We start from the raw sequence: 27,125 nt of genomic DNA, 5'->3' as shown, positions 1-27,125 counted from the left end.
ATCAAGAGGCACACAATGGCTTGTTCTCACCATTCAACAGAAAACAAGTCAAATAAAATCTTAAAAACGTCCATACAATGACTGTGCAAGTTGTCTCAGTACAACATATGTACACAAAGTCTGTGTGTCTTCCACAGAAAGAACCCATGCTCCCCCTGCACTTTGAAACAGTATCATTTAACTGCAAATGCCACAACTCTGAGGTGTCCCAATAAAGATCACATGGTGAAGATATCTAAAACAGGCTAAAACTAAAAACTGAGTAATGAAACAAAAGATAGACACATTAGAATGTCATCTTTTTAAGGACACATTTTCTAAAACACAATCGGAGATCAGCAATGAAAATGGACACAAAAGTCACTGTGTCAAAACTCTGCTCAACAAGGACTTATGGTCTGGATTTCCCTGAACTTGTCCTTCCTAAAAAATGTCGAGCACATGCCTTTTTCCTCATTACATCAATAGTTTGTTCAAGAATTAATGAGATAACATGTAAAGAGAAACTTACTCGTGTGAAGAAGTTGTCGGTAGACTCCTGGCGTAGTCAACTCCTTCCTTCTCACCTCTATAATCTTCATTTGGCATTTCAGGATCCTCACCCCATGACTCTTCATGAGGTCCTTCCTCTGTGATGTAAGGAATGTTCCGTCGCAGGGCTATGTTGCTCAGCATGCAGCAGGCCATGGTGATTTGGCACACCTTATTGGGTGAGTAGAGGAGGACTCCACCAGTGTTGCCCAGACAGCGTGTCTAGCCTTAAGGAGCCTGAAAGTCCGCTCCACTAAGCTCCATGTCCTTCCATGGGACTCACTGAAGTGGACGTCCCCTGGCATTGCTGGATTTCTCAGTGGTTCCAATAACCATGATCAGTTAGGATAAGAAGTGTTTCCTAAATGGAAGAAAAAGAGAAGAGCTGAGATATGTAACACCATTTCAGATGATTCACCTTGAAATTACCCAAACAATATTATGTCTGATTGTACTTAACAACATGCCAGACCCTCTAACATGCAAGTTGTGACATTTGCAGCGGTATGCTGCTATTCCGTAGTACAAAAGAATCATGGGCTGATCCGGGGAAACATGCACAGACACTTGTGATGCACAAATCAGTGAAGCAGTCAACTTGCACATTGATTGAATGAAAGTGCTTCAGATTCCAGTAGACTTTTTCTCTGGTGTTTGGTGGCACTAAGGAAATATGTGTGCTATCAATTACTCCAACCACATGTGGTAGACGACCCAAAATGTAGAAATCGCCCTCACATTTGCAAAATCCTCATGTCGTGGAAACTGGATGAAGCTGTTGATGTGTCTCATCATTGATGAAAGAACTTTTTATAGCACGCCATGAAAGTTGGGTGTGGCATTCAATCAGGTACTGCCATGAGTTTGACAATTAGTGCAATAGATGTGGGATTTCTGTTCTGAGACAGAAGATCTGGCTCTGGCTGATGACATAAATGCAGTATAGTTTACCAACTGAATCTGAACTTTTTGATAATATCCCATTCTTCCATGGTGGCAAGGTCTGGACATGGGAGGTACACTTGAGGCTGTTGTCTCCTTACTCTCCTTGGGTTCAAATGTCTGCATTGGAAGAATTGTGAACATTAATAAACATTTACCACATCATTTTATTTTGCTTATTAACACAAATGTAATGATGTGGAAAAAATATTTTAAGGTAACATTTTTTGGGGTCCTTTTTACTTCACAAATGTTATTTTTTAGCAATCCATATGTTAAATATGAAAGAATGTGTAAATTATACATTTCTTATGAATTATTTATACGTTATTTTTTTTCTTAAATGTTCAACATAAATACCGTCAATGAAGGTGTACACAACAGTGCACAAATATTGCATTTAACCACTACATATTAAAAAAAAAAAAATTAAAACATGAGTGTCTTTCGAAATTTGAATATGTGAACAAAGTAGCCAGCATTATGAGTAGTGTTAATTTGGCTGGGTTCTATGTTCTAGACTTAAACTGGAACCCCTGGTAGATGACTCGGTGGCTGCTTGAAAGTGTAGAGGGGAGAGAATCACAGCAGCCAATTTTACATTATCATTTCTAATGTCAATATTGTTAAAGGAACACAGACTTCTAATCCAAATTTTAATAAGTTTATTACAAAGCCAAGAAAAGTTGGACATTCAAACACCTCAAAACGAGTGTGTAAATGTACAGTGGCACTAATACAAAGCCAAATCTATGGATGATATTTAGTTGTGCAAAATGCACAGAATAACCAATTCCTGAATTAAAACACAAATAATTATAGAAACTACATCAAAAGACTTATTCATTGGTGGATTGAAGTTTGAAAGCATTAATCTATCCCTACTGTACCCTATGTGGATTCATTCCTCCAATAAGTACTTTATTACACGGCTCGTTTTGATATTACTTGCCCTTTCAATGAATTCGTAAATGTTTATTAGGCCTACCAACTGCAGCTAATGTAAAAACAATGCACATGTTAAAATACAAACATATATAAATCATTAATATGCACGCATAATATGAGCATCAATAGAAAACCGTCATTAGTCATGAATACATTTCACACACATATGATTCCTCTAAATACATACATTTACTATGTTAATTCTTTGGTTGCATGTGGAAAATACCCAACACCTCACTTATATGTTATTACAGTTCACGTCTTAATAACCTAATATTAACACAGTAAACAGGTATACGGATGGGGATTAATCACGATTATAATGCACACCTACAAATGAAAAGAGCATACCATGCTTTATCAGCCTTCCACATTTAACAGTCACAATCACACTATTTGATCTACTAAATGGCAAGTGCCTGACCTCGCCATCAGGACATTTGTAATCATACATCCACAGCGGAAATTGACTGCATAGTAGGTGTTCAACTCCATGACAGACACAGCCATGGGCTAACATGTGTGAAACCAACGTACGAAGGCTCAAGATTACATATGTCGCATACATGTATGCGGCGCTTCAAAAAGAGCTCACTTGCCTCTTAATACTGCAGCCATCAAGACCGCATTCACTTTTGCTGTTGTTTGTGACTTCAGGGAGCAACAATAACAGGTTGAGCTGGTGAGATGGCCCCTGTCTTCTTGCCAGAGGAGCTGGAGTTGCTGGCACAGGAGGACCTCTCTCTGTATGGCCAGCTCTATGCCTCACTAGAGGAGCAGGTATATGTTTGAAATGTATATGTGAATCTAACGGTTTTTTTCCATTCACATATGCTGCAATGTCCCTTTAAGTTCCTGAGTGAAGTGTAGTGATTGATGTGCAGAGCCATCTCTTTTGTTCCTTACTATGAGGTTGGGGATTTGTAAGTCTTTCACAATGTTAAAAAACAACAACATTAGTATGTGTTGTCTGTTTAAAGCCCTAGATTCTATTTGGAGTGTATGTAGAGATATATCTTTGTATTTGTTTGAATTACATTTGAAAAGTAGAAATTTCACTTAGAAAATACTTTATATAGTCTTTTTAACTGTACATATATCTGTTTTCTGTACAAACCAAATAAAAAGGATTTAGCTATGTGCATCTTCTCACTAATCACTCAGCTTAGATCAGGGGCTCCAAACAGTTGCCCCCTAGATCCCTTCAGAGTAGCACACAGCCTTGAGGTCAGTTATTAGATGGGCACAAGGTTTTTTTTTTCAAATAAAAATTAAGGGAAGGCTGTGTTCATTTGGCATTATGATCATCAGGCTGCAGATAGCATGGCCTGACAACGAGCAGCGCTCAGTCAGAATCATAGGCCAAGTTGGGGCTGAGTCACACGGACAAACAACTGGAGCACTGAGGTATATCTGTCATAAAACTATTTTGTTGTGAACTCCGATTTAGAGATGTGCGAAAACATATGCCCCTGAATGTTTCGAAATGGACGACAATTGAAATGGAGAGTTACCTAACTTCTTGAGCTAACACTTCATTTAATGTTACTCCCATTTTAAAGTTTTCATGTTCAAACTGCACACTTCTACTCCGAGTGGTCAGTATGCACTGTGCCATAAGTATATATGCAAGATACAGCCAATTTTTGCATATGACAATTTTAAAGTGCAGAAAAATGTTCCATGATATGAAGTGTTTGTTAGAATATTTCTCTGCAATTTTAAATTCCCTCAGTTCAAAAGGACAAACAATTGTATGTTTGTGTCATCCATGTAACGGTGCCACTAATGGCAAAAGCTGTGTCCTGTGCTACAAGTACATACCACACAGACTTTGTCACCCTTACAATTATAACTCAATCATACATACGCATGTTCATACATCCCCAAAGAGCATGCTCTCAATGACGCACATAGCAGCCCTTTAATAGTCCCCACAGTCCTAGTATGTAGTTCAAACCATAGTATCTGGCTCTATGGACTATAGGTATCAAGCGAATGAAGCTGGACATGAGGGTGTCTGGTTACAGTGTACAAGTTGTTTACCCTTCAGTAGTTCACAAGGTTTTACACTGATCTGAAGTAGCTCACATCACATAAAATGTAGGAGCCCCCTGGGCTAGATTATGTCACTGGCTTGGATTAGCAAGTGTAGGACATGACAAGGAATGGGGGTAGTCAATAGGTTACTACAAAAGTGTGTATTAATATAAATGTTTCGATCAGCATGTGACCAGCAATATGGTAACTTATGAGCCATGCTTGTGATACATGTAGTAAAATTGTGTTACATCAATACAGACGGGCAAAAAGTCACAAAACCATTATTTTTCTTTCATTTCTTGTATCCATACAGGTCAACGCCCATCAGAAATGGGATATCTGGAAGGTCATTGCCAAGAAGGTGCAGACGCTAGGGGTCTAAAAGTGGTGTGGCATCCATTGCAGGAAGAGTTGGGAGGACCTACAATGCTGGTCCATAACGTCAGATGAAGTCCTGCTCGGTCAATCCTCCCAAGATGGAAAGCTCATGAGCCACACCCTGACCCCACTAATGGCCCACATTCTTGTGGTGGCCAATCCCCAGCTTGATGGGCTATTGAGAGCCCAACAGCAGCATGAAGGGGGTACGTTCCTATTGGTGTTTCACATGTTACATGACTAATTTTTTTGTTACACCCAGGATTTTTCCCATCAACATAAAGGATGACCCATGCCCAAAGCACAAGTAGAGTTCTTGAAGATATGCGTTTTTCACAATGTATAAGATGATGTGCTTTGTCTATAAATGTGCTGGAAAGGAGCCCACCTGATTCCTGTTTACTACCAAAGCACTGTTTTGAGTAGACACATGGCTGCCTAAACTATACATATACATCAGGTTGTTGGATGTCATGAGAGACAGTTGTACCAAACAGGCCAATAGTCTTTATTGTATCAGGTGTGATGCTCCTTCACTATTATGGTTGATTTAATGGTAGCTCTATTACAAGTGACATTGCATAATATGCACTTATGATACACTGTATGCACCAAACGTCACATTGGTAAGTTAGGATTCTGCACAAACAAGAGTGAGCATGTGAGCCAAAATGACTATTCACATCAGAATTAATGGCTACATTGTGGATTTAAAACATACCCTACTTTGATTTGCATCAGAAATACTGTTTCATACATGTTAAAAGCAACAGATTTGCATGATGTCTTACTCCTTCACAAATGTGTGTGTAAATCAGTCTATTTTTGGACAAATAATTGTGATAGGCATACAATTTTAGTTGAAACACAAGCAGAAATGTGTACACTTTGGTGACAGAGTAACACATACCCCCCAAAAATGTCAATGTACTTTATTATGTCCAGATGATAAACAAATGATGGAGAAAATGGGATACTGAAAGGGATTTTGGCAGATGGAATGTTCAATCACATGTATGTAGGAGTCCCACAAAAACTCTAAATTAGGTCTAACTCATGACTAGTTAGGCAAATGTAAAAATACGTTAAGGTGTAATATGATGCATATTCTGATTTCTATATGAATCAGTGTATGTAATAATGACTGTGATGTTTTACCAATTTTTATCTGAAGTGAAAGTCAACATATTTTGTGAATCAATTTTACAATGGTAAAACAAACTTCAAATAAGTAGACATTTTTAGGAGACAAATATAAACATGTTTCTGCTTGGTTCTGAAGTTGATTAGACATGTTTTAAGGCCTATTTATTTAGTTATGCCGGAGAAGTCATTTCTCAATCCACACAAATTTATTTTTCTTAACGTCCTTAACCCTGTTCCCCAGGCTGCACTGGGTGAGGAAGCTATTGACCTGTATGCCAGACTGCACTACTGAATGCCATCCAGGGGAGCTGCCATATGCAACAAATGGTAGCGTTCCTGGAAGGCATTCACAGTAAGATTGTGCCCCACCTCTCACCCTTACCCATCCCAAATTCCCTATTCCCAAACTTGCCCCAAGCATACTCACACTTTTGCATGCACCCACACAAACACAAGCAGCACACCCACACAGAAACCAAAACACCACAAAAAACATAGGCACACAAGCAAACATATATTACCACACCTACTTGTAGCACCACCAGCACACCCTCGGACACCACACCTGCTACCACACATGTACCACCTCTACCACCAGCATACCCACAGACACCCCATCCATAACCACACCCACATGCCTCACCACCAGCACACCCACTAATACCACACCCACACGTATCTCCACCAGCACACCCACAGATACTTCACCCACCACCACACCACACCTGCCTACACCACCACATCCACATGCACCACAACTACACCCAGCACCTCCTCAGCACACCCATACCCACACACACTCACATTAGAAAACACACCCACAAAACAAAAACACCCACACTCGCCCAAACAACAGACACCTAGAAAGCAAGACACAACCAACATGCATGGCATACAGCAGACCCACAGGCACCTGCACCCTTAACAGACACATGCACACATGCCACTGCCACTCCCTCTACCTCCCAAACCCAAATTCCTACCCATTCTACCTGAGTTTGTTGTTTGCCCTTGTCTTAACCCCTTCCATAGCCCAAAACACCCCTCCCAAATGCAAAGCTATCCATTCCGTACCCCAAACAACTCCTTCTACATCTCAGCCCACCCCTTCCAATAGAGAAACCACCCCTACTAAAACCGAAAGTACCCCTCCCAAACCCAAGAGCACCCATCCCAAACCCAATCCCCCTTTCCAAGTAAGATCTTTGAGGTGCCTGCTCTGCCCACTCAATCCCTCCTCCTGAGAAGGTTCCCCTTGGCAGTGAATTAGGAGGCAAGCTTTTCACCACCGCACAAAAGTGCACAAGACTTTGTTGGCAATTAATGGACTGACATTTGGCTTTGAAAGAATATTGAGAGACTTATCTCATTGTTTGGAATAAATCCCTAATGTTGATATCACCAAATTAGTCCTGGCATTAACTTGCCTGGTTCCTTTCTAGCAATTCTTCTGACTAAAATGTGAAGTACCTATTTTTCTTTACCATGATACCAGGTAATACAACGTATTTTTTTAAGTGTCCACTTTTAAGTGCATACACTGATTAACATAGTATGTGATGGTCATTTAAATGTAGGTGCAGTCATTCATCATAGTAATGGTCACTTGCACCAACTAATTGATTTTCACATTTGTGCGAGATGTGTTACTACAGATGTGTTTGTTTTACTTTGATTACTGATCAATATGAGCACATATGCATTTCACCTTTTAAATACTGTGACTATTGGAACTGGATACAGTACAGGACTTGCACTAGACAAGGAGAAATGTTACATGGATGTATATGTTGAGTGATTCAAATTTAAAACTGACATTGATGTTATTGGTAATTTATGAGGTAAAGGTTACACCTTGTCTAGTGCAATTTATACATCATGTTACATTGCACTTATCCCAATGATAGGTGTTGCATATGTTTTTCATGGGACAATTTTATAAATTAATTTCATCACACCTGTATGATTACTTTTTGATTTTTCATTTGATTTTTTTTGTACAAGTGTTCATTTTTTGGATGACAGCCTGCAACAAATGTATACATACAATAGGATAATACAGGTGTTTTTTTAAGTACTTGGATATCAACATTACAGACCTATTCATTGCACATTGGTATTTTATTGCTTGAAAGAGAGATTTAAAAATGCACACGTCCAGTGCAAATGTTAACAGTCAAGTCCAAAGGTAACAGGTTAAAGTGGAGCTTACAGTCGATTCTGTCCATGACAATGTTGATTTTGTTCATCATCAAGCAGAAGAGGCAGGACTTGGAAGATCGGGTGCATGATGTAAAAGGAAGTTTGAAAGTGAAAAAAGGTGAGTTCATGCCATATACCCCTTCTAATCTGCCAACTCGGGTGTGAAGGTTTTACCGCCACAGTCATGTCAGTTGGAAGGCACATTGTGATTGGCCCTGTGGACACATTGGTGGTCCTCCCTCCGGCAGCCGCTTTTGCCTATTGCGGCATCAATGTGGTTGAACATACCTGGCGAAGTCAGCAGCACTCCAATGGCCTTTCATTCGTAGAACCACCAGCATCTTAATAGAGTGAGCTGATTGCCTTGTGGGCAAGCAGGAAGACTGTGGAAAAATTGGTGGTGGCACCAGATATGCCTAGATCTAAATCAGGCCCTTTGCTTTTATTTGTTATCCACTGCAGAATTGTTTCAAGACTTCATTTGACATATCAAAAAGCCTGTCATGAATGAGTTCAATTACAGTGATAACATATTGGTTTTCAGAGCTACACAAAAAGAACACGATAAAGCTCTTACACAAGTATGTTGTTTACTTGCCGAAGCAGGTTTGAATTTGAATGCAGACAAGTGTGAATTCCATAAGACAAAGCTAAAATTATTTGTCCATATCTTTCTCGATGGGGGCATGACACCAGATCATGCTAAAGTAGAAGTGCTGTCAAATGCGTATCCCCTCAAGATTTTTCTATTGTGCATTCTTTCTTGGCATGGTCAGTTACTGTTCCAGATACATACAAGACTTTGCCACTGTAAGTGCTCCGTTGAGAGACTTGATGAAAAAGAATGTTTTAATTTCATTGGTCATATGAATGTGAGAAAGATTTTAAGAAAATCAAACACGCTATTGAGAATGCTACTGAAATGGCATACTTCAATCCAAAGCTACATACAGAGGTTGTTGTCGATGCTAGCCCAGTCAGATTAGGCACTATCCTGGCACTACACAGCGGACACCCAAATGCTTGAAGGCATATCGTGGCACACGCAAGGAGAGGTTTGTCCCAAACAGAACATGCTTACTCACAACCAGAAAAAGAAAGTTTAGCTGTAGTTAGGCTTTTAAACATTTCCAAGTATTCCTATACGGAAAACCTTTTACTCTGGTAACTGATCATTAGGTTTTGCTGACTATATTTGTCAATCCAAAGGTCAAAATGCTTCCTCACATTGAGCGATGGGGACTAGGGTTGCAAGAGTATAATTATACCATTGTGCATCATCAAAGGAAGGATCAGAACCCTGCTGGCTAGTTTTCCAGAGTGCCTATACAAGGTAACAAATACTCCATCCAAGACTGCTGAGGCCTATATTGCTTCTTTGTAAAATCAAACACACCAGTTGCCATTTTGTTAGCCCAGATTATCACGACCACAAGTCATGATAGTGACATGTTAAAGTTGAAGGATATGATGATACATCAGTCATGGAGACAACACTCTCGACTTCTCACCAGTGATGGTGAATATCAAAAAAAGAAACATTTCAATGATGAACTATGCATAATTCTGGTGGAGGTTATACTACGAGGGTCAAGAATTCTGATCCTGGAGAGTCTGTAACAGAAAATAATTGAAGTGACACATGAAGGACATCATGGCATTGTTGACACCAAATGAGATCACGTCTGGTTTCCTTATCTTGATGACTGGCTTGAAAGGGAATTAATGACAAATGCGGAGAAGAAAATGCTCCATTTGATGCAGAACCTTTTCAAGTGGTGTCTACTAATGGACACATGGTGACTGCCCAGCAACCTGGAAAGTCTATTACCAGAGACTCTTCTTATTTCAGGCAATTAACTAATTGTTCATCAGATCTAACTGTTGAAGGAGAAACTGGGTCCGAAACATCAGCGGCTGTCTCTTAACCATTGACGCAGATCCTGGACAGTCCTGGACAGTGGTGGTGACAGTTCCCAGTTTCCAAGAACAGGATCAGGTCACACAATTAAAGCACCAAAACGATTGATTGAAGAGACTTAATAGAACAAGTCTATGTGTCTATTTTGTAAAAAAAATATTTTGTTTGACCTAGGGGAGATGTAGTGTCTAGTGAATTAGAATTGATGGAACCCTTTTGGCTCCTGATAGACTCTATAGAACTGTGACATAAGCATTAGAGCGGAATGCAATGACGACTGGTTTAGAATGTTGAGTTCACAGTTGCATGCAGGCAAATAAAGACATGTAATACTAAGCTCGGTGTGTGGTGTAGTCATTGGCGGGTACCCAGGCAGGGTAGGATGCTGCATTTCCCAACTCACTCAACTCCTAACACTTATCCCTGTACCCCATGCCTTGACTGAAATGTTGTAATCTAGATTATACGTTTTTTTCCTCCTACAAGTTTCAATTTTGTATATTTTCATGTTGTGCAATCTGTGTGAGGAAGGCTGTACTCAATTGTTGGTTTGATGACTTGAGGAAAATTAGCTTATGAACAATATATGTTCATGCATTACATTACAGTTATAAAATATTTGTATCTTGTAGTGAAGGCAGCGTTTTAGATACATTCATTGCTATGTTAGCATAAGCGCCTTAGACGTTAGAAACACCATCTTGCCACTTTTGCTGCTTTTGCACACGACACTGCAGATACATGTTATTGTTTGAAAACTGCTTGCTTGCCTTTTCTTCACATGAGAACTGTCTGTTCACATCCCTAGACGTGTCCTGCGACCTTGGTCTGAACATTGTGTGCAGAAACAGTCTGAGCCACCAAACAATGTATGTTTTTGAGTTCAGGTTGATCGGCCCACGCTCTAGCCATAACACGCACACAGCTGCAAATATCTGAAAGTCTAGAGCCTTTAATATTGCAGTTTGCATGCATTAGAAACACATTCTGGAGAATAACTTTTCCAGGCGCAGAGCAAAGCTGATCCTGTGATTGATTCACCTAAGCTGATCTTTACGGTATGGGGTTCCCCATTCAAACCTAGAGACCTTCTATTACTATAGTCAGTCAATAATACTTTTATTAATTTCTTAAAAATCATAAAAGGATGGCAAACCGTCATAAAATACAGATTCTGAACATAGAAGCATATGTATTGTAAAAGGTATTATTATTAAAAAAGATTAAAACGTTATTATAATTTGTTTTTTGTATTATTTTAGAACATTGATCTGGAAGAGATCCTTGAGAAAGGAAAACCATTATCACAGTAAAAAGTCAATCAAGGGGGTGTGTAATTGTATATCATGAAGAAATTTTGTCCAATTCTTTTGCCGCTATTTTCCAGAGTTTTATGGCACTACAGGAAAGTGGGGATTGAGCGCCATCCAAGACACCTAATGACGCAGCTCTCCATGTTCTGATCTGTTCTTTCCATAAAATCTCCCGGAGAATGGATTTACGTATTTTCAATAAAGTAGGGCATATACATAGTAAATGTAATAGTGACTCCTCCCCTTGACAACAAAGGCGACATTCCTTCGATGGCCATACGTGTTTCCATTGCGGGGTTAAATCTTTTGAGGGGAATGAACCCAGTCGTAATAACATCAAGTAGTGCTTTTTATAGTAGGAGGTGTGTTCAGTCAAATACCGTTGCGGTTTTAACCTCTGATATGACTGAATCACGGCCCAGGCGTGATGTTTTTTAGAAAAAGTATTTTTGTCGGTTAATAGGGAGTTCCTCTTGATTGCGGAATTTGCTGCATTTTTAAATCCGGAATACGTTACAGGTGTTAACCAGACCTGGTCTAGCTGTAACGCCGACTCTATTAGTATAATAATACTAGCTCACTAGTGAAGGGAGGGTGGTTGTATTCCATTATCATTTGTAATATGATTTCTCCCTTCATTTTCTATGGTATTGTGACAATGCTGATGGTTTTAATTGTAATCATGTGTCTGCTTATGTTGGCCAAAGTACTGCATCTTAGGACACGTAGTTTATAAAATAAACATTTTAAACTTTATCGTGTCTCTGATTACTCTTGTTGTGGACTGATATGAGAATAATAATGAACAGGTATTTCTGATTCCCACCATTCCTGAGGGTACTCTAAGTCGCTTGTTCTGGGTTGTCTATACATTGGGAGCTCCGAGAGGATACGGACGACGAATGGGACACTGATGCTAGTCAGATTGGAATTCTGGGTTCTGAGGTGAGTTTTTGGAACACCGCAATTCACTGAGGTCCTGGTTTCCTGCGTATAGTTCTGTGCTTGAGCAGAATCCCTGCAACCATCTTTAGATGCAGGAACACATGAGATAAGCCACAGCAAAAAGGTGGATGCAAAAGCTGTTAATTTCTGAAGTCAGGACTGGGAACATATCAATATGTTTACAGTGATGAATGGCTTGACAGACATGTAGGGAGATAATGGGTGTAGATGGGGATGTGAATTTGGATTGAATTGTTCATGAGTGCGGAGTTGTTGCTTTCCATGCCCTTAGTATGGTCATCGATGTCTATTCCTGTGCAACACTGGGTTTATAGTGGCATCAGGATCAGATTATGTACTGAATACATTTATGACTATTTCACAAGTTGCCTCATTGGTCTCCATGTTTCGGGTTGACATTCTAGCCTCACCTGGGATTTACACTTAGTAATATAATCAGGAGCAATATCCATACCTTGGTGAGAGAAATTCATAGGGGTATAAACCGGTTTACCTGCAAGATGTGTTATGGGTGGAGGTTAGTTCTGCATCCAAGGGACTGGAACCTATGATCTTGGTTTGAATTCTACCTTCCGGTAGAGAGGTATGCACTCATCTTCAGTTCTGGGAAAAGTTCTAGGTTTGCCTTGGACCTAGTTACATTAACACATCCTCTCACACTGAGAAAGTCAATCATATTTACCTTCTATCAACCTCCTCTTTCGATACCATCTGTTTCCCTGCTTCCCAGTAATTTTTAGTGTGCCTTTACAATGCCATCCTGTTATTCAGAGATCCCAGTTTAGATCTTCTAGCAACCACGTTGCTAGAAATGAGTGTCAAGCAAATTCTCTCTAATCCCGCGCCCTGTCTACCCCATTTCCAAACAGGTACTCCCTACTCTCCACGATTGTGCTAGAGGGAGTGGGACTCCCTAGGGGGCAGAACGTGACTTTAACCTTGCTACCCTTTCAGCTACATTGCGGGTCTTGTGACACATAAACACAAATCCTTTAGCACATGTAATTAGCCATGATGGATAAGTCTTCTGACATAGCATCTTCCTGCGTTAAGGGCTCTGTTCTCGTTCACTATATGTACACCTGAGATATTTAAAGACTCAATGATTCTCAATATCATCTGCCTTCCATGATCATTTTAATGTCAATATGCTAATTTCTTTCAAAACACCCTGTAGTGCTGTCACCTTGTCATCAGTCAAGTCTTTGTTTTTGAATTTTTTTTAGGGTATTGTACATACTTACTATTGCTTGATTGTTAAAACCGTTGCAATACAGTGCACAATAAACTACATTAAAGAAACACATGAAACTTACACATTACTCCATCATTATCACTAAAAAACATAAAACCCAGCTAGAACAAAGTTATGTAATAAATTTAATAATGGGGTTCACTTCCTGCCCTACAGCTTAAAGTGAAAATTGGGCCTAGGCTTTGGTGCCAGGTTACTGGGCGGCAGCGATGTATAGATAACGTGCGCCTGTGAAATGAGGCCTATTTTCTGAGCATGCTTGCCCTTCCCCAAAGGGCAACAGACTTACACTAATAGCCAATTGTTATAGTCTTTGAAACCGAAAATAAAGTGCAATGGATGTTATAGATGTAATGTGAAAGTGCAGCAGTATTGGTACCCTTCTAGTACTACCCGTGTACAGGTAAAGAATAAGGCGGTGGAAGTTGGGTACGGTGTTCAAGGGCAGGGCAAGTAAGGAGCAATGGACGTTTAACAGAGAAAGGTGCAAGTGCAACAGTTTTTGTATCCTAAATACTTATCCAGTTAATAATGCCTTCATACAGGTAATGAGTAAGGGGTGATGGTTGAGGACAGCAGCCATCGGCAGCAACAAATTTAATGCCCAAGGCTTTTCCACTGGATCCAGTGTAAGGTGAGGAGTGGTATTTGGTGCAACATCCAGGGTCAGCGGCGGGATACCTTAAAGATTTTACCATCATTCTGATTGGGCGCAAGCCCACCTGGTAATGGGTGGTATAGGCTTGGGAGGATTAATGCAGATGAATGCTTTAATCTGTGCTCTCTAAGCTTTTCAAACTGTATTTGAGCTGTGAATTAAACTATTCACCTCCCTCCCCTGCAGCTGCTGGGACCCTGGCCTTAATCTTTTTCCTAAATCTATGAAGGAATTTCACCATTGCACAGTTCAACCGAATGTCCAATGGTTCGAAGCAGGCCATCACTGCCTCCCTGCAAGACCTTATGTCTCGAGCTTTCCATTTCTTCGTAGTAGCTCACGTCGGTCCTACATAAGGGTGGTGCTCAAGAGGAGGATGAGAATAATGGCTTCCTGGCCCTGGTCGCATAGCCGGCAGTTATTTTGCGCTTCCCATCTTTTCCAAATGGGATAGTAACCTAGGATTGGTTTGTATTCCAGCCTGAGTTTCAGGACTAGTATCTTGACCCAATTACCATAGGATTCACTTAAGTAGCCCTGTGGTTTCAAACTGGTAAAATATGAAGCGTCATACAGCCATGTTTACTTTGAGACAGGCAGTTCTTGTCCTCATGCAATGAAAGCAACTGTGTGCTTGTTTTAGCAAGCTTTTTAAACTCCAGATGACTAATAGTTATGTCCAAAGTGCTGGTTAGATCAAGAGTACTCAAGCATGTAGCAGGTAAGTACTTGCAGAGGAGCTATGCTTTTCTTCTAATTCGGAACAAAGGTAGCGACCCATGAGCCTTCCTTGGGCAACTTAAGTTTGTTTCAACACACAGCAATGGCCGCCTTCTGTGCCAGTGACTGTTTGACAATGCCAAGCTCAAGTCTAATCTGGGATTGAGATGAATGAGAGGGTAGCTGAAAGATTGACCTGTACACCTTGAGTATCATTTTTTCCTATAATGCACTGTCCCGCCCCCTAAGAGCCTCTTTTCTGTAGGTCAAAGTTGAAATTTCCTTTGCTTGGGCGACCTGTAGAATTGGCGTGAGCATTTGGCCTTTCAATTTTGTGTAGAGAGACCGGAGACTGAACCCCAGAGCGTTGCCCTGCTTTCTGATTTTCCCGAGCTGTTCGCTGCACTCTCAATCTCGTTAAAGTAGATACCGAGATATTTAAATCTTTTTATCAAACCTAACATTTCTTGGTCCAGAAACCACATGGACTTTCGAGCTATTTTACCTTGGACTTCTAAAATTGTTGTTTTATTTCTGTTTGGTTCTGTTAATCAGGAACAAGTCAACAATGTAAAACAGATTTGAAAGCTGCAAGTCCCCTAACTTGGGATGATAAGCGCTCACTGCATTTAATGTGGGAGTAAGATCTGATAGGAACAGAATGAATAGTTTTGGAGCGAAGACGCAACCCTGCTTAAAGCCTTGTGTGGTTTTGATTGGCCTGGATAACGAGAGCCATCTCCAATTTTAATTCTGACCCATGTATCTGTATGCAAGAGTTCAAGGGCCCTTAATATGCCAACCTGAATGTTTAGGTGGGCCAGATTCTGTCTTCTCCCGGTGAACCCTATCAATTGCGGACTTCTAGTCAAGAAAGCCCAAGTAAACTGGCTGGTTGTTGGACTTTTCCAAGTCGGTTAATAGGGAGAGTGCCCTCATGCTGTAGCTCTTCCATTACTACCCCTACAAAATATTTGGTGTCGTTGTCAATTAGAGATAACCAGGTAATAGTTCCCATGTACCCCTTTGTCACTGTCCTTGGAAATTGGTGCGAGGAACAAGCCTTGGCATAAAGGTGGGGTGCAATTTAGCTGCAAGATGGTGGAAAAAAATTGTGTCAATTGTGTTGCCCAGAATGTTGGTTTGTCCTTGTAGATGGCAGATGGGAATCCGCTCAGGCTTGTACCCCCTCTCTATGGCTATTTGCAAATTGCTTCTAGACTTACTAGTGGTAACAGTACACAAATTTGATTTTCGGGTACTTCCCATAGGCTGCTTTGGCAAGATTTCTGTAGGCTTCAGACAATCTGCCTGTACACTGGATTGGTCCGGCTGGGTCACCAGGTTAACGTTTTCAAGCAGGAATTGATACCAGGTTGACTCTGAGATATTGGAGGGAGTTACATTTGGCAGATGTCTGCCAACACTGTTTAGAGCCCACCAAAAGGCAGCAGAGTTTTTTGTGTTGATGTCATGCAGCAGTTTTTAGTTCCAACGCTCCCTTTGACTATTCTTATTTCCCCTTTTTAGCATGTTCTCACCTCCTCTAGGTTGTGTAGTATTGAGGAGCCCAATGGTAACCTCTTGAGAGCTCTCTACAAATAATTTGCTCTCCTTTTGGCCCTTTTTATTGAATTATTGTGTCCCCACAATTGAGGGAGGTCCGTGTAGTGTACTTGAATCTTTTTCTTGACCAGGACTGTCTTGGCATGCTGGCTTGCAAATGTTTTGGTAAACTTTTCCCAACCAGTCAAAGAATCTTCCCCCAGTGTACGTAAAGATGCCATTAGTTGTTTAGACACTTCTGAGAAAGTATCTGTAGTGCATCTGATGCATTTGAGGTTGATTGTATGCCCTTTGATCCCTTGATCTGCCACACATGCAAAGTCATCCAGGCCTAAGTCCAGGGCTATCTCTTGTGGTCGATGATCACTTTCCAATTTCTCCTAAAAGCCAAAGGAGGATATAATGTTCAACAAGGGGAGTGTCATGCAGTACGTTCTATCAGCCCATCTCCTGCGCAAGATGGCCACTGTACAAAATTAAAGTTCATCAGATAGAGCAACACATCTCAGATAGAGCAAAACAGCTGTAACAAACACCCTTCCAGTGGTCAAAGGTATGTGCATGGCATTTCTGAAATAACATACTGTTGCTAAGACTTCCTTTTGCACAAAGCCTTTTTGTCTAAAACATGCATAAAGGGAGTGCCTGCTTCTGCTAACTCTAACTTTCTTTCCCAGGTCAAGTTCCAGTCGCTTAGTTACCCGAGACCTCCAACAGTGACCACCATGTTGGATGAGGCCAGGACCTTCTGTTAAATCAGAGCGCACCCATTCCAGAACGCTCGTGATTCAGCATTTCTCTGGCAGCAGCAGCCTCTGGGTCGCTCTCCTGAATATTGGTAGGCAATTTCAGTTTATTATGGAACCTGCCCTGGTCATTTGTGAAATACAACGCATGGTAAAAGCTAATGCTTAGGGGAATTCTATTATGTGACGAATATCTTGAATATCTGTTAAAAAAAGAAAGAAGGAGCTCCCTGGAGCTCAAAAAACAACATTTTCAAGTTGAGGAGGGCACAGACTTATTTAAAAAGTCTAAGGTACAGATATGTGAAAACAGAATAATCGATGCTCAGGATTATGGAATAATATATGCTCATTGATCATAAAGGCTGCACGCATAACTCTAGTACTGCAGTGTATTCATAGTGTTATGAATTATGTTTGTTTATGGAGTTATTTATGGAAGTGACTTTTATCATAGAACCTCATATTGTGAGAGATATAACAGTGCGAGTTTGGTAATCTTGCGCGAATCAGAATGAAGAAAGACACTAAGGTGCCTAAAACTGAGAAACATTTTTATTATAAATATTGAACCATAGAAACAAAGAAAGCTCTGCAATATTCTCATCTCTGTGACTGAAACTTCAGAATATTGCAGCGAAAGGTATAATGGAGTGAGTGCATTGAGTGAAAGTACACTGCTCCTTTATTTCCTTCACAAGTAAGGTTGGTTCTTGAACTACTCGTATTAGATTAGAAAAAACACAGAATCACCATAGGTTAGGTTGAAGACTAATAATGGTTGCCTGTCATTTCAGGCCTCCCTCCCTGCAGTACCCTCCCTAAAACCCTTCCCCCTGTCTGGTCACTCCGATCCATAGGTGTAATTATTCACAGAGTCAGTGCTGCCAGAAGGTGGTCATTGTAAGGTACTGCTCCTGAGGAACAGGTGCTTGATAGTGAGACTCTCGAAGGTATAGTAAATTAGAGAAGCCCCAGAGGAGGTTAATTACGAGAGGCTTACTGTTTTTTCCAGGGGGAATGCCCCTATTTAAAGCTCTGAGGCCAAGATGTTCAAGATTACCTTGTCAAGTCCATCCTCTCTTGTCATCTTAGTGACACCCAGTCAAGTCTTTGTTGCATTTTCTTTAATTCCTTCACTTGTTCCTTTAGTTTTTCCTGAGAGGCTTTAAGACTCCCCACCGGAGACTCGTGAAGTCTCTTAGATGTCTCTTCATACCAATCCAAATAAGCATTCTGGCACCCTACTTTTCCTTGCTTCCAAAACAAATGTTCGCTACTAGAAATTGTTTGGAGGGTTGTGTTTTTGTGTACCTGTGCCATTTAACCAAATACTTGCATATTCTGTGCCCATAATGCACATTCATATATTGCTCTGGGGTCTCTTTTTGGTGGGATGTCTTCCCTTGATACTGCACCTCCTCCCCCAAAATTCCAGGCACTTTCACACTTAAGTCACAAGTTGTGTAGTGCTTTACATTTTTTTGTGATGTTTCTTGCTAATGAGCAGTACTCAAGGTATTACTCTAGACTCGCTGCAAAACACAGCGTGATGTTTCTTGCTAAAGAGCAGTGTACAATGTATCACTCTGGACTCAAGGAACAAACACTGTTCATTGTGGGAAGAGAAAGTGGAAAAAAAAAGCAGTACAGGAATAAAGGGGGTAGATGCAAATATTATCCTTTGGGTTGTAATTTGACAGAGCCCCCTTGTGTTCCAGGAACTCATATTTGTGAGAACCTTGGTGCAGCTGAACTTGGTGCTTAGACCTGGCCAACAAGTATGCCCCAGTTTATTCTGGATTCATACAATTTCAATATTCATAATTCATACCCAACACCCTGTATCTCATGCTCCTACCATGTATCATCTATAGTCATACCTGATGCATTGTAATTTAGGACCCTTAGAACTCAGAGCCCTAGTGCTTTAAACCTAGCACTTTAAACGTAGCGCTAAGAAGCTAGCGCTTTGACCGTAGTGTTGTGAATCTAGCACTTTAAACCTAGCACTTTGAACTTAGTAACCTCTTTACATTTACCCTTTTACATGAGTGTAATGACATGTGTATTCTGGCAACATGAGTCTCCTGTAGTCGGGCATGCAGATAGGAGCTTAGTCCCCCCCAGAAATGACCGACCAGGGATTTTTAATAAGGTCCCTTATCTTTTCAAGATGAACGCACTTAGTTGTTTAGAGAAGAATCGTCTTCTCTGTAGCCCTTAAAATACCAGTGTCTGGACCTCTGAGAACACAGTACCAAATCTGTAGAGAAAAAGCAACACGTTAGTCAGGTAATACCAGAATCTACATTTATGTAGACGTGTCGAAAATGTCTCTTGACTGATAGAGAACATCAACCACCAGACTCCTCTCAAGACTGAAAACACAGGAGATTATTTATATATATATATATATATATATATATATATATATATATATATATATAAAAGCCACAGGTTGCCCCAAGTGAGGATATCACACATGAAGAGGTAGCGCACACAGCTACCGGCAGCAGGGTTCTCAGCCAGCCCTCCAGTTCTCAAAAAGTGACTGCCATACGCGTTTCGAGGATACTCTCCTCTTGATCACTGGCTCACTCCAATTAGGCAAGGAAAAACGGTTTTGAGAGGAAACACCTTTTATTTGAATGTGTAGACCCGCCCATGTGGGCGTAAGCAAAACAGGGCATCATGGTCTTTGTAGTACAGCCCATCGTCGCTGAGTCAAGATCCCATATAAAACCCGGTTGGGTACCGTTCTCCCACAAGGAATGTTCACTGAATTAATGTCTACCCCAGTGGGCTCGAGGACCGAAAAGGCTGCTTCCAACTCTGCCAATGTCAAACCAGCAGCTAGGCCCCCTTCATTCCCAAACAGCGCTCGTCAAATCCGAGCGTCAAGGAACCGCAGCAGCGGCAGGACATCCTCGCGGCCGGACCAGCCGCTAAATACAAAAGCCACAGGTTGCCCCAAGTGAGGATATCACACATGAAGAGGTAGCGCACACAGCTACCGGCAGCAGGGTTCTCAGCCAGCCCTCCAGTTCTCAAAAAGTGACTGCCATACGCGTTTCGAGGATACTCTCCTCTTGATCACTGGCTCACTTCAATTAGGCAAGGAAAAACGGTTTTGAGAGGAAACACCTTTTATTTGAATGTGTAGACCCGCCCATGTGGGCGTAAGCAAAACAGGGCATCATGGTCTTTGTAGTACAGCCCATCGTCGCTGAGTCAAGATCCCATATAAAACCCGGTTGGGTACCGTTCTCCCACAAGGAATGTTCACTGAATTAATGTCTACCCCAGTGGGCTCGAGGACCGAAAAGGCTGCTTCCAACTCTGCCAATGTCAAACCAGCAGCTAGGCCCCCTTCATTCCCAAACAGCGCTCGTCAAATCCGAGCGTCAAGGAACCGCAGCAGCGGCAGGACATCCTTGCGGCCGGACCAGCCACTAAATACAAAAGCCACAGGTTGCCCCAAGTGAGGATATCACACATGAAGAGGTAGCGCACACAGCTACCGGCAGCAGGGTTCTCAGCCAGCCCTCCAGTTCTCAAAAAGTGACTGCCATACGCGTTTCGAGGATACTCTCCTCTTGATCACTGGCTCACTCCAATTAGGCAAGGAAAAACGGTTTTGAGAGGAAACACCTTTTATTTGAATGTGTAGACCCGCCCATGTGGGCGTAAGCAAAACAGGGCATCATGGTCTTTGTAGTACAGCCCATCGTCGCTGAGTCAAGATCCCATATAAAACCCGGTTGGGTACCGTTCTCCCACAAGGAATGTTCACTGAATTAATGTCTACCCCAGTGGGCTCGTGGACCGAAAAGGCTGCTTCCAACTCTGCCAATGTCAAACCAGCAGCTAGGCCCCCTTCATTCCCAAACAGCGCTCGTCAAATCCGAGCGTCAAGGAACCGCAGCAGCGGCAGGACATCCTCGCGGCCGGACCAGCCGCTAAATACAAAAGCCACAGGTTGCCCCAAGTGAGGATATCACACATGAAGAGGTAGCGCACACAGCTACCGGCAGCAGGGTTCTCAGCCAGCCCTCCAGCTCTCAAAAAGTGACTGCCATACGCGTTTCGAGGATACTCTCCTCTTGATCACTGGCTCACTCCAATTAGGCAAGGAAAAACGGTTTTGAGAGGAAACACCTTTTATTTGAATGTGTAGACCCGCCCATGTGGGCGTAAGCAAAACAGGGCATCGTGGTCTTTGTAGTACAGCCCATCGTCGCTGAGTCAAGATCCCATATAAAACCCGGTTGGGTACCGTTCTCCCACAAGGAATGTTCACTGAATTAATGTCTACCCCAGTGGGCTCGAGGACCGAAAAGGCTGCTTCCAACTCTGCCAATGTCAAACCAGCAGCTAGGCCCCCTTCATTCCCAAACAGCGCTCGTCAAATCTGAGCGTCAAGGAACCGCAGCAGCGGCAGGACATCCTCGCGGCCGGACCAGCCGCTAAATACAAAAGCCACAGGTTGCCCCAAGTGAGGATATCACACATGAAGAGGTAGCGCACACAGCTACCGGCAGCAGGGTTCTCAGCCAGTCCTCCAGTTCTCAAAAAGTGACTGCCATACGCGTTTCGAGGATACTCTCCTCTTGATCACTGGCTCACTCCAATTAGGCAAGGAAAAACGGTTTTGAGAGGAAACACCTTTTATTTGAATGTGTAGACCCGCCCATGTGGCCGTAAGCAAAACAGGGCATCATGGTCTTTGTAGTACAGCCCATCGTCGCTGAGTCAAGATCCCATATAAAACCCGGTTGGGTACCGTTCTCCCACAAGGAATGTTCACTGAATTAATGTCTACCCCAGTGGGCTCGAGGACCGAAAAGGCTGCTTCCAACTCTGCCAATGTCAAACCAGCAGCTAGGCCCCCTTCATTCCCAAACAGCGCTCGTCAAATCCGAGCGTCAAGGAACCGCAGCAGCGGCAGGACATCCTCGCGGCCGGACCAGCCGCTAAATACAAAAGCCACAGGTTGCCCCAAGTGAGGATATCACACATGAAGAGGTAGCGCACACAGCTACCGGCAGCAGGGTTCTCAGCCAGCCCTCCAGTTCTCAAAAAGTGACTGCCATACGCGTTTCGAGGATACTCTCCTCTTGATCACTGGCTCACTCCAATTAGGCAAGGAAAAACGGTTTTGAGAGGAAACACCTTTTATTTGAATGTGTAGACCCGCCCATGTGGGCGTAAGCAAAACAGGGCATCATGGTCTTTGTAGTACAGCCCATCGTCGCTGAGTCAAGATCCCATATAAAACCCGGTTGGGTACCGTTCTCCCACAAGGAATGTTCACTGAATTAATGTCTACCCCAGTGGGCTCGAGGACCGAAAAGGCTGCTTCCAACTCTGCCAATGTCAAACCAGCAGCTAGGCCCCCTTCATTCCCAAACAGCGCTCGTCAAATCCGAGCGTCAAGGAACCGCAGCAGCGGCAGGACATCCTCGTGGCCGGACCAGCCGCTAAATACAAAAGCCACAGGTTGCCCCAAGTGAGGATATCACACATGAAGAGGTAGCGCACACAGCTACCGGCAGCAGGGTTCTCAGCCAGCCCTCCAGTTCTCAAAAAGTGACTGCCATACGCGTTTCGAGGATACTCTCCTCTTGATCACTGGCTCACTCCAATTAGGCAAGGAAAAACGGTTTTGAGAGGAAACACCTTTTATTTGAATGTGTAGACCAGCCCATGTGGGCGTAAGCAAAACAGGGCATCATGGTCTTTGTAGTACAGCCCATCGTCGCTGAGTCAAGATCCCATATAAAACCCGGTTGGGTACCGTTCTCCCACAAGGAATGTTCACTGAATTAATGTCGCCAGTAGATAGTTATAGTTAGGACCTATTTTCCATAGGAAATCCGCAACATTCTATTCCCAATAAGTCTGGCGCCGATTGACGAATCTTGGCGAAGTTTTCCAAACTTTTGGCCAGCTCCGCTCATACCCTGAAAGTTTCGCGGTGACTCGTCAAGCGGGGGCTGAGAAAAAAGGGGGGTCCCAAAACGGGTTTTCCCCATGCAATTTCCCATAGGACCTGTTGTCGCAGCTACAGCCCGAACTGCTGAACGGAATTACACCAAATTTGGCAAAGAGGTAGTCCTCAGTGCAGACTCGTGCCTTTCGCTTAAATGGTGTAAATCCGTTCAGTAGTTCCTGAGAAAATTACTGTTAAAAGTACATATATATCTATGGCCGGGGAGGATCCGCGGACCCTCCCAACACCCAGCGCGCACCCTGCCGTGCATGAGCTGAATGCTAATTGGCTGTCAACATTCCAGATCAGGAAGTGTTGGCAGCCATCTTGTGCCTCGGTAGAACCGAGGCACAAGAAGCCCCAAAACAAACATCGCAAAACGCGAAAAGGGGGCAGGGTAGAAACACCCTGACCCCCTAGGCCTGCTCAGGGGGTCCCACAAGGACCCTGAAGGCCCAAAAATGATTACATTTTTTTAATAAAATCGCGGGATGCGCGTAGGGTCCGCGCATCCCGCTGAGGAAAAAAAAAACTAAGCGCGGGCTCCCGGGGGCAATTTTTCATAGTTATGGGGGGCCCTCAGCCCCAGGGACTGCCACCCCCCGGGGCTTATCTCAATGTATGCGGGGGGGCTCATGGCCACCCTGCAGGCCTGGGGACCGCCACCCCCGGGGCTTGTTTAAAAAAAAAAAAAAAACCTGTGTTGGGGGCTCGAGCCCCCCCACACGCCCCGGGGACCACCACCTCCCCGGGGCACTACATATTTGAAGTAGGGGGTCCGATACGGACCCCCAAGCCCCGGGGACAACCACCCCCGGGGGCTTTAACTTAAGTGGGAGGGGGGCCGCACGGCCTCCCTCCTGGAGCCTTGTCGTGGCCCTGTTGACCGCCACCCACCAGGGCCGGCTCCTGCAGTGTCCCACGGTGCCCACCCCCGAGACACTGCTGTTTGCAATGGCAGGGCGGGAGCCTTGCGGCTCCCACCCTGCCATTGCAAACTGCTTTGCTATTTGGAAGAGAGAGCAGGGAAACCTGCTCTCTCTTCCCAATAGCAAAGCAGATTGTTTTTCCACATGGGGAGCATCATGTTAGCTGCTCCCCATGTGGAAAAGCAATGCCGGCTCCTGCAGGAGGCGGGGAGCCGGCGGGGCCGTGGGGAGATTGGGGACCCCCCCACGGTCCCCAACAGAGGCCAGGCCCGGGGGATGGGGTCCCCGGGGCCAAAAGAGGCCACAGGAGGGGGGCAAGGCAGCCCCCCTCCAAAAAAACAAAAAAGGGCCATGCCCCGGGGGATGAGGTCCCCGGGGCAAATTAAGGCCTCGGGAGGGGGGGCCACGTGGCCCCCCTCCACAGTTTAAAAAAAAAATAGGGGGCAGGCCCTGGGGGATGGGGTCCACAGGGCCAAAAAATAAGAAAAAGGGGAGCTACACCGCCCCCCTTCCTAAAAAGAAAAAAAAAAAGAAAAAAACGGGATCGGTCGGGAGGTCACGCCCCCTCCTTTCATCACTCTACAAACGCGCCCCCTGGTGTGTTTGCAGAGGGGGAACAAATTCCCCTTCAATACTGGGGGTCCCTGGGGGCCAACTACCCCACCAGGAACCTCCAGTATGCGCCAGGGGGCTGCGTTGCAGAGAGGTGTAATGAGGCCACACCCCTTTTTACACCTCTCTGCAACGCAGCTCCATGGCACTTACTGGAGGTACCTGGTGGGCTAGTTGGCCGCCAGAGGACCTCAGGATTCAAGGGGACTTAATCTCCTAACTTAAAACACGCCACGGGGCGCGTTTGCACAGTGGTGAAGGTAGGGGGCGGGGCCTGAAGTGATGCTGTGCAAACACGCCCTGTGGCACGTTTTGAGTTGGGTAATTCATTCCTCTTCAATCCAGAGGTCACCTAGGGGACAACTAGCCCACCAGATACCTCCAGTAAGCACCACAGAGCTGCGTTGCAGAGTGTTGTAAAAAGGGGCGTGGCCTCTGAACACCTCATTGCAATGCAGCCCCCTGGCGCATACTGGAGGTACCTGGTGGGCTAGTTGGCCCCCAGGGGACCTCAGGATTGAAGAGGAATTAATTCCCCAACTTAAAACGCGCCACAGGGCGTGTTTGCACACATTTCACCTCAGGCCCCGCCCCCTTCCTTCACCATTGTACAAATATTTCTCTAAAATCAGCCGAACTACGAATTCCGATTTACTCACCTGTAATCAGGAGAGAACCCTAGGCTGCATCTTTTAGCCCAGCACTGACCCTGGAAAGTAATTCTAAGTGTACTTACCAGTAACTTGTATTTCCTTCCATAGGAGTCCATTGTGTGGTTTTCAGCAGAAAATGTTCTAAGTGTCCATTTTTGAAACGTACAAATATTCCTCCAAAATCAGCCGAACTACGAAATCCGATTTACTCGCCTATAATCAGGAGAGAACCCAGTGCTGCATCTTTTAGCCCAGCACTGACTTTGAAAAGTAATTCTAAGCGTACTTACCAGTAACTTGTATTTCCTTCCATAGGAATCCATTGTGTGGTTTTCAGCAGAAAAGTTTCCAAGTGTCTATTTTCACAAACAAAAAATATTCCTAAAAAATCGTCTGTATGACTTAAACACATTCTTTCAACTGTTTACAAGAGGTTGGCCAGTGCTGGATCCAGGATCCACCACTGAGTAAGAAAAAGTAACGATAACACTACTTACCTGCTAAGTGAATTTTCTGCCATTGGATAACATTGGTGATTCTATGTGAAAATTTTTTTAAGTGTCAACTTTTAAAATACAATAATATTCCTTAAAAATAACTACTGTAACCAAAACGCTTTTACTCATCTGTTTACAGGAGATGTCCAAGGACTGAATCTAGGATCCAGTCCTGTGGTTAGAAAAGTAATCCATAATGTAACTAATTGCATTTAACTAGAAATTCACATTGAGCTTAATGTTGCTTTGTGTTTGAAATTGGGTTGGCCATTGCCACAACTGTAACTACTGAACTTAAAAGCCTGTTGCCTATATGCCAAGTATTTAAACTAAAGTAATTCATTCTGAGAAAGTATGTTTTGTATTGTAATGTATAATGTAATTATAATGTAATTAAAATAAATCTAAAAATAAATAGTTTAAAAAATGTAGTAAATCAGTATCAAAAAAATCAGTATAACAATTAATACATTAAAAATTGTCATTTACAAAACCTTTGAAATTCACTGAAAAAAACATAGGTTTCAGGCCTGATATAGTTAGGAATTAGCATTTAAAAAACCTTTGAAATTCACCGAAAAAACCATAGGTTTCAGGCCTGATATAGTTAGGAATTGGCATTTAAAAAACCTTAGAAATTCACTGAAAAAACCATAGGTTTCAGGGGTGTTATAGTTAACTGGACATTTCCCTTGTACAGAACCCTAGAAATTCCCCTGTTATAGTTAGTTCAGCTAACTATAACTCGCGCCCACGCAATGCACTGCTGATGACGTCACATATTACATCACTCATGACATCACTGACATTCACACAGTTTAGTAAGAAGTCCGCAGTAAGATACATTTAATGACTCACATATAGAGTCAGTTACGCACCTAGAAAATCATCCATTCACACACTTGTACACCCACTCATTCTTCCACAGGCCTTTCACTATAAATATATAAAATATATTTAAACTTTACAGAAACACACAGTCACTGGATGACGTCATCAGTGATGTCATCAGTGATGTCATTTGAGATGTAATCAGTGATGTCATGAGTGATGTCACTGACCATGTCATGAGTAATGTAATATGTGACGTCATCAGCAGTGCAT

General features: G+C 43.0%; 1 protein-coding gene across 1 annotated transcript in view; it reads left to right on the top strand.

Moving 5' to 3' along the window:
- LOC146775989 (uncharacterized) overlaps positions 1 to 27,125 on the top strand; it is a 649,670-nt gene that overhangs the window by 232,503 nt on the left and 390,042 nt on the right. The window contains exon 5 of the mRNA XM_085637079.1: positions 17,267 to 17,427. Within this exon, the coding sequence (XP_085493205.1) occupies positions 17,267 to 17,344 (78 nt within the window). The 3' untranslated portion in view covers positions 17,345 to 17,427. The remainder of the gene's footprint in view (positions 1 to 17,266; positions 17,428 to 27,125) is intronic.

The sequence above is a fragment of the Triturus cristatus genome, chromosome 12, assembly GCF_964204655.1.
Source record: "Triturus cristatus chromosome 12, aTriCri1.1, whole genome shotgun sequence".
Lineage (NCBI taxonomy): Eukaryota > Metazoa > Chordata > Amphibia > Caudata > Salamandridae > Triturus > Triturus cristatus.
Note: the sequence above shows the minus strand (reverse complement) of the source record. Positions and strands in the feature narration are given on the sequence as shown.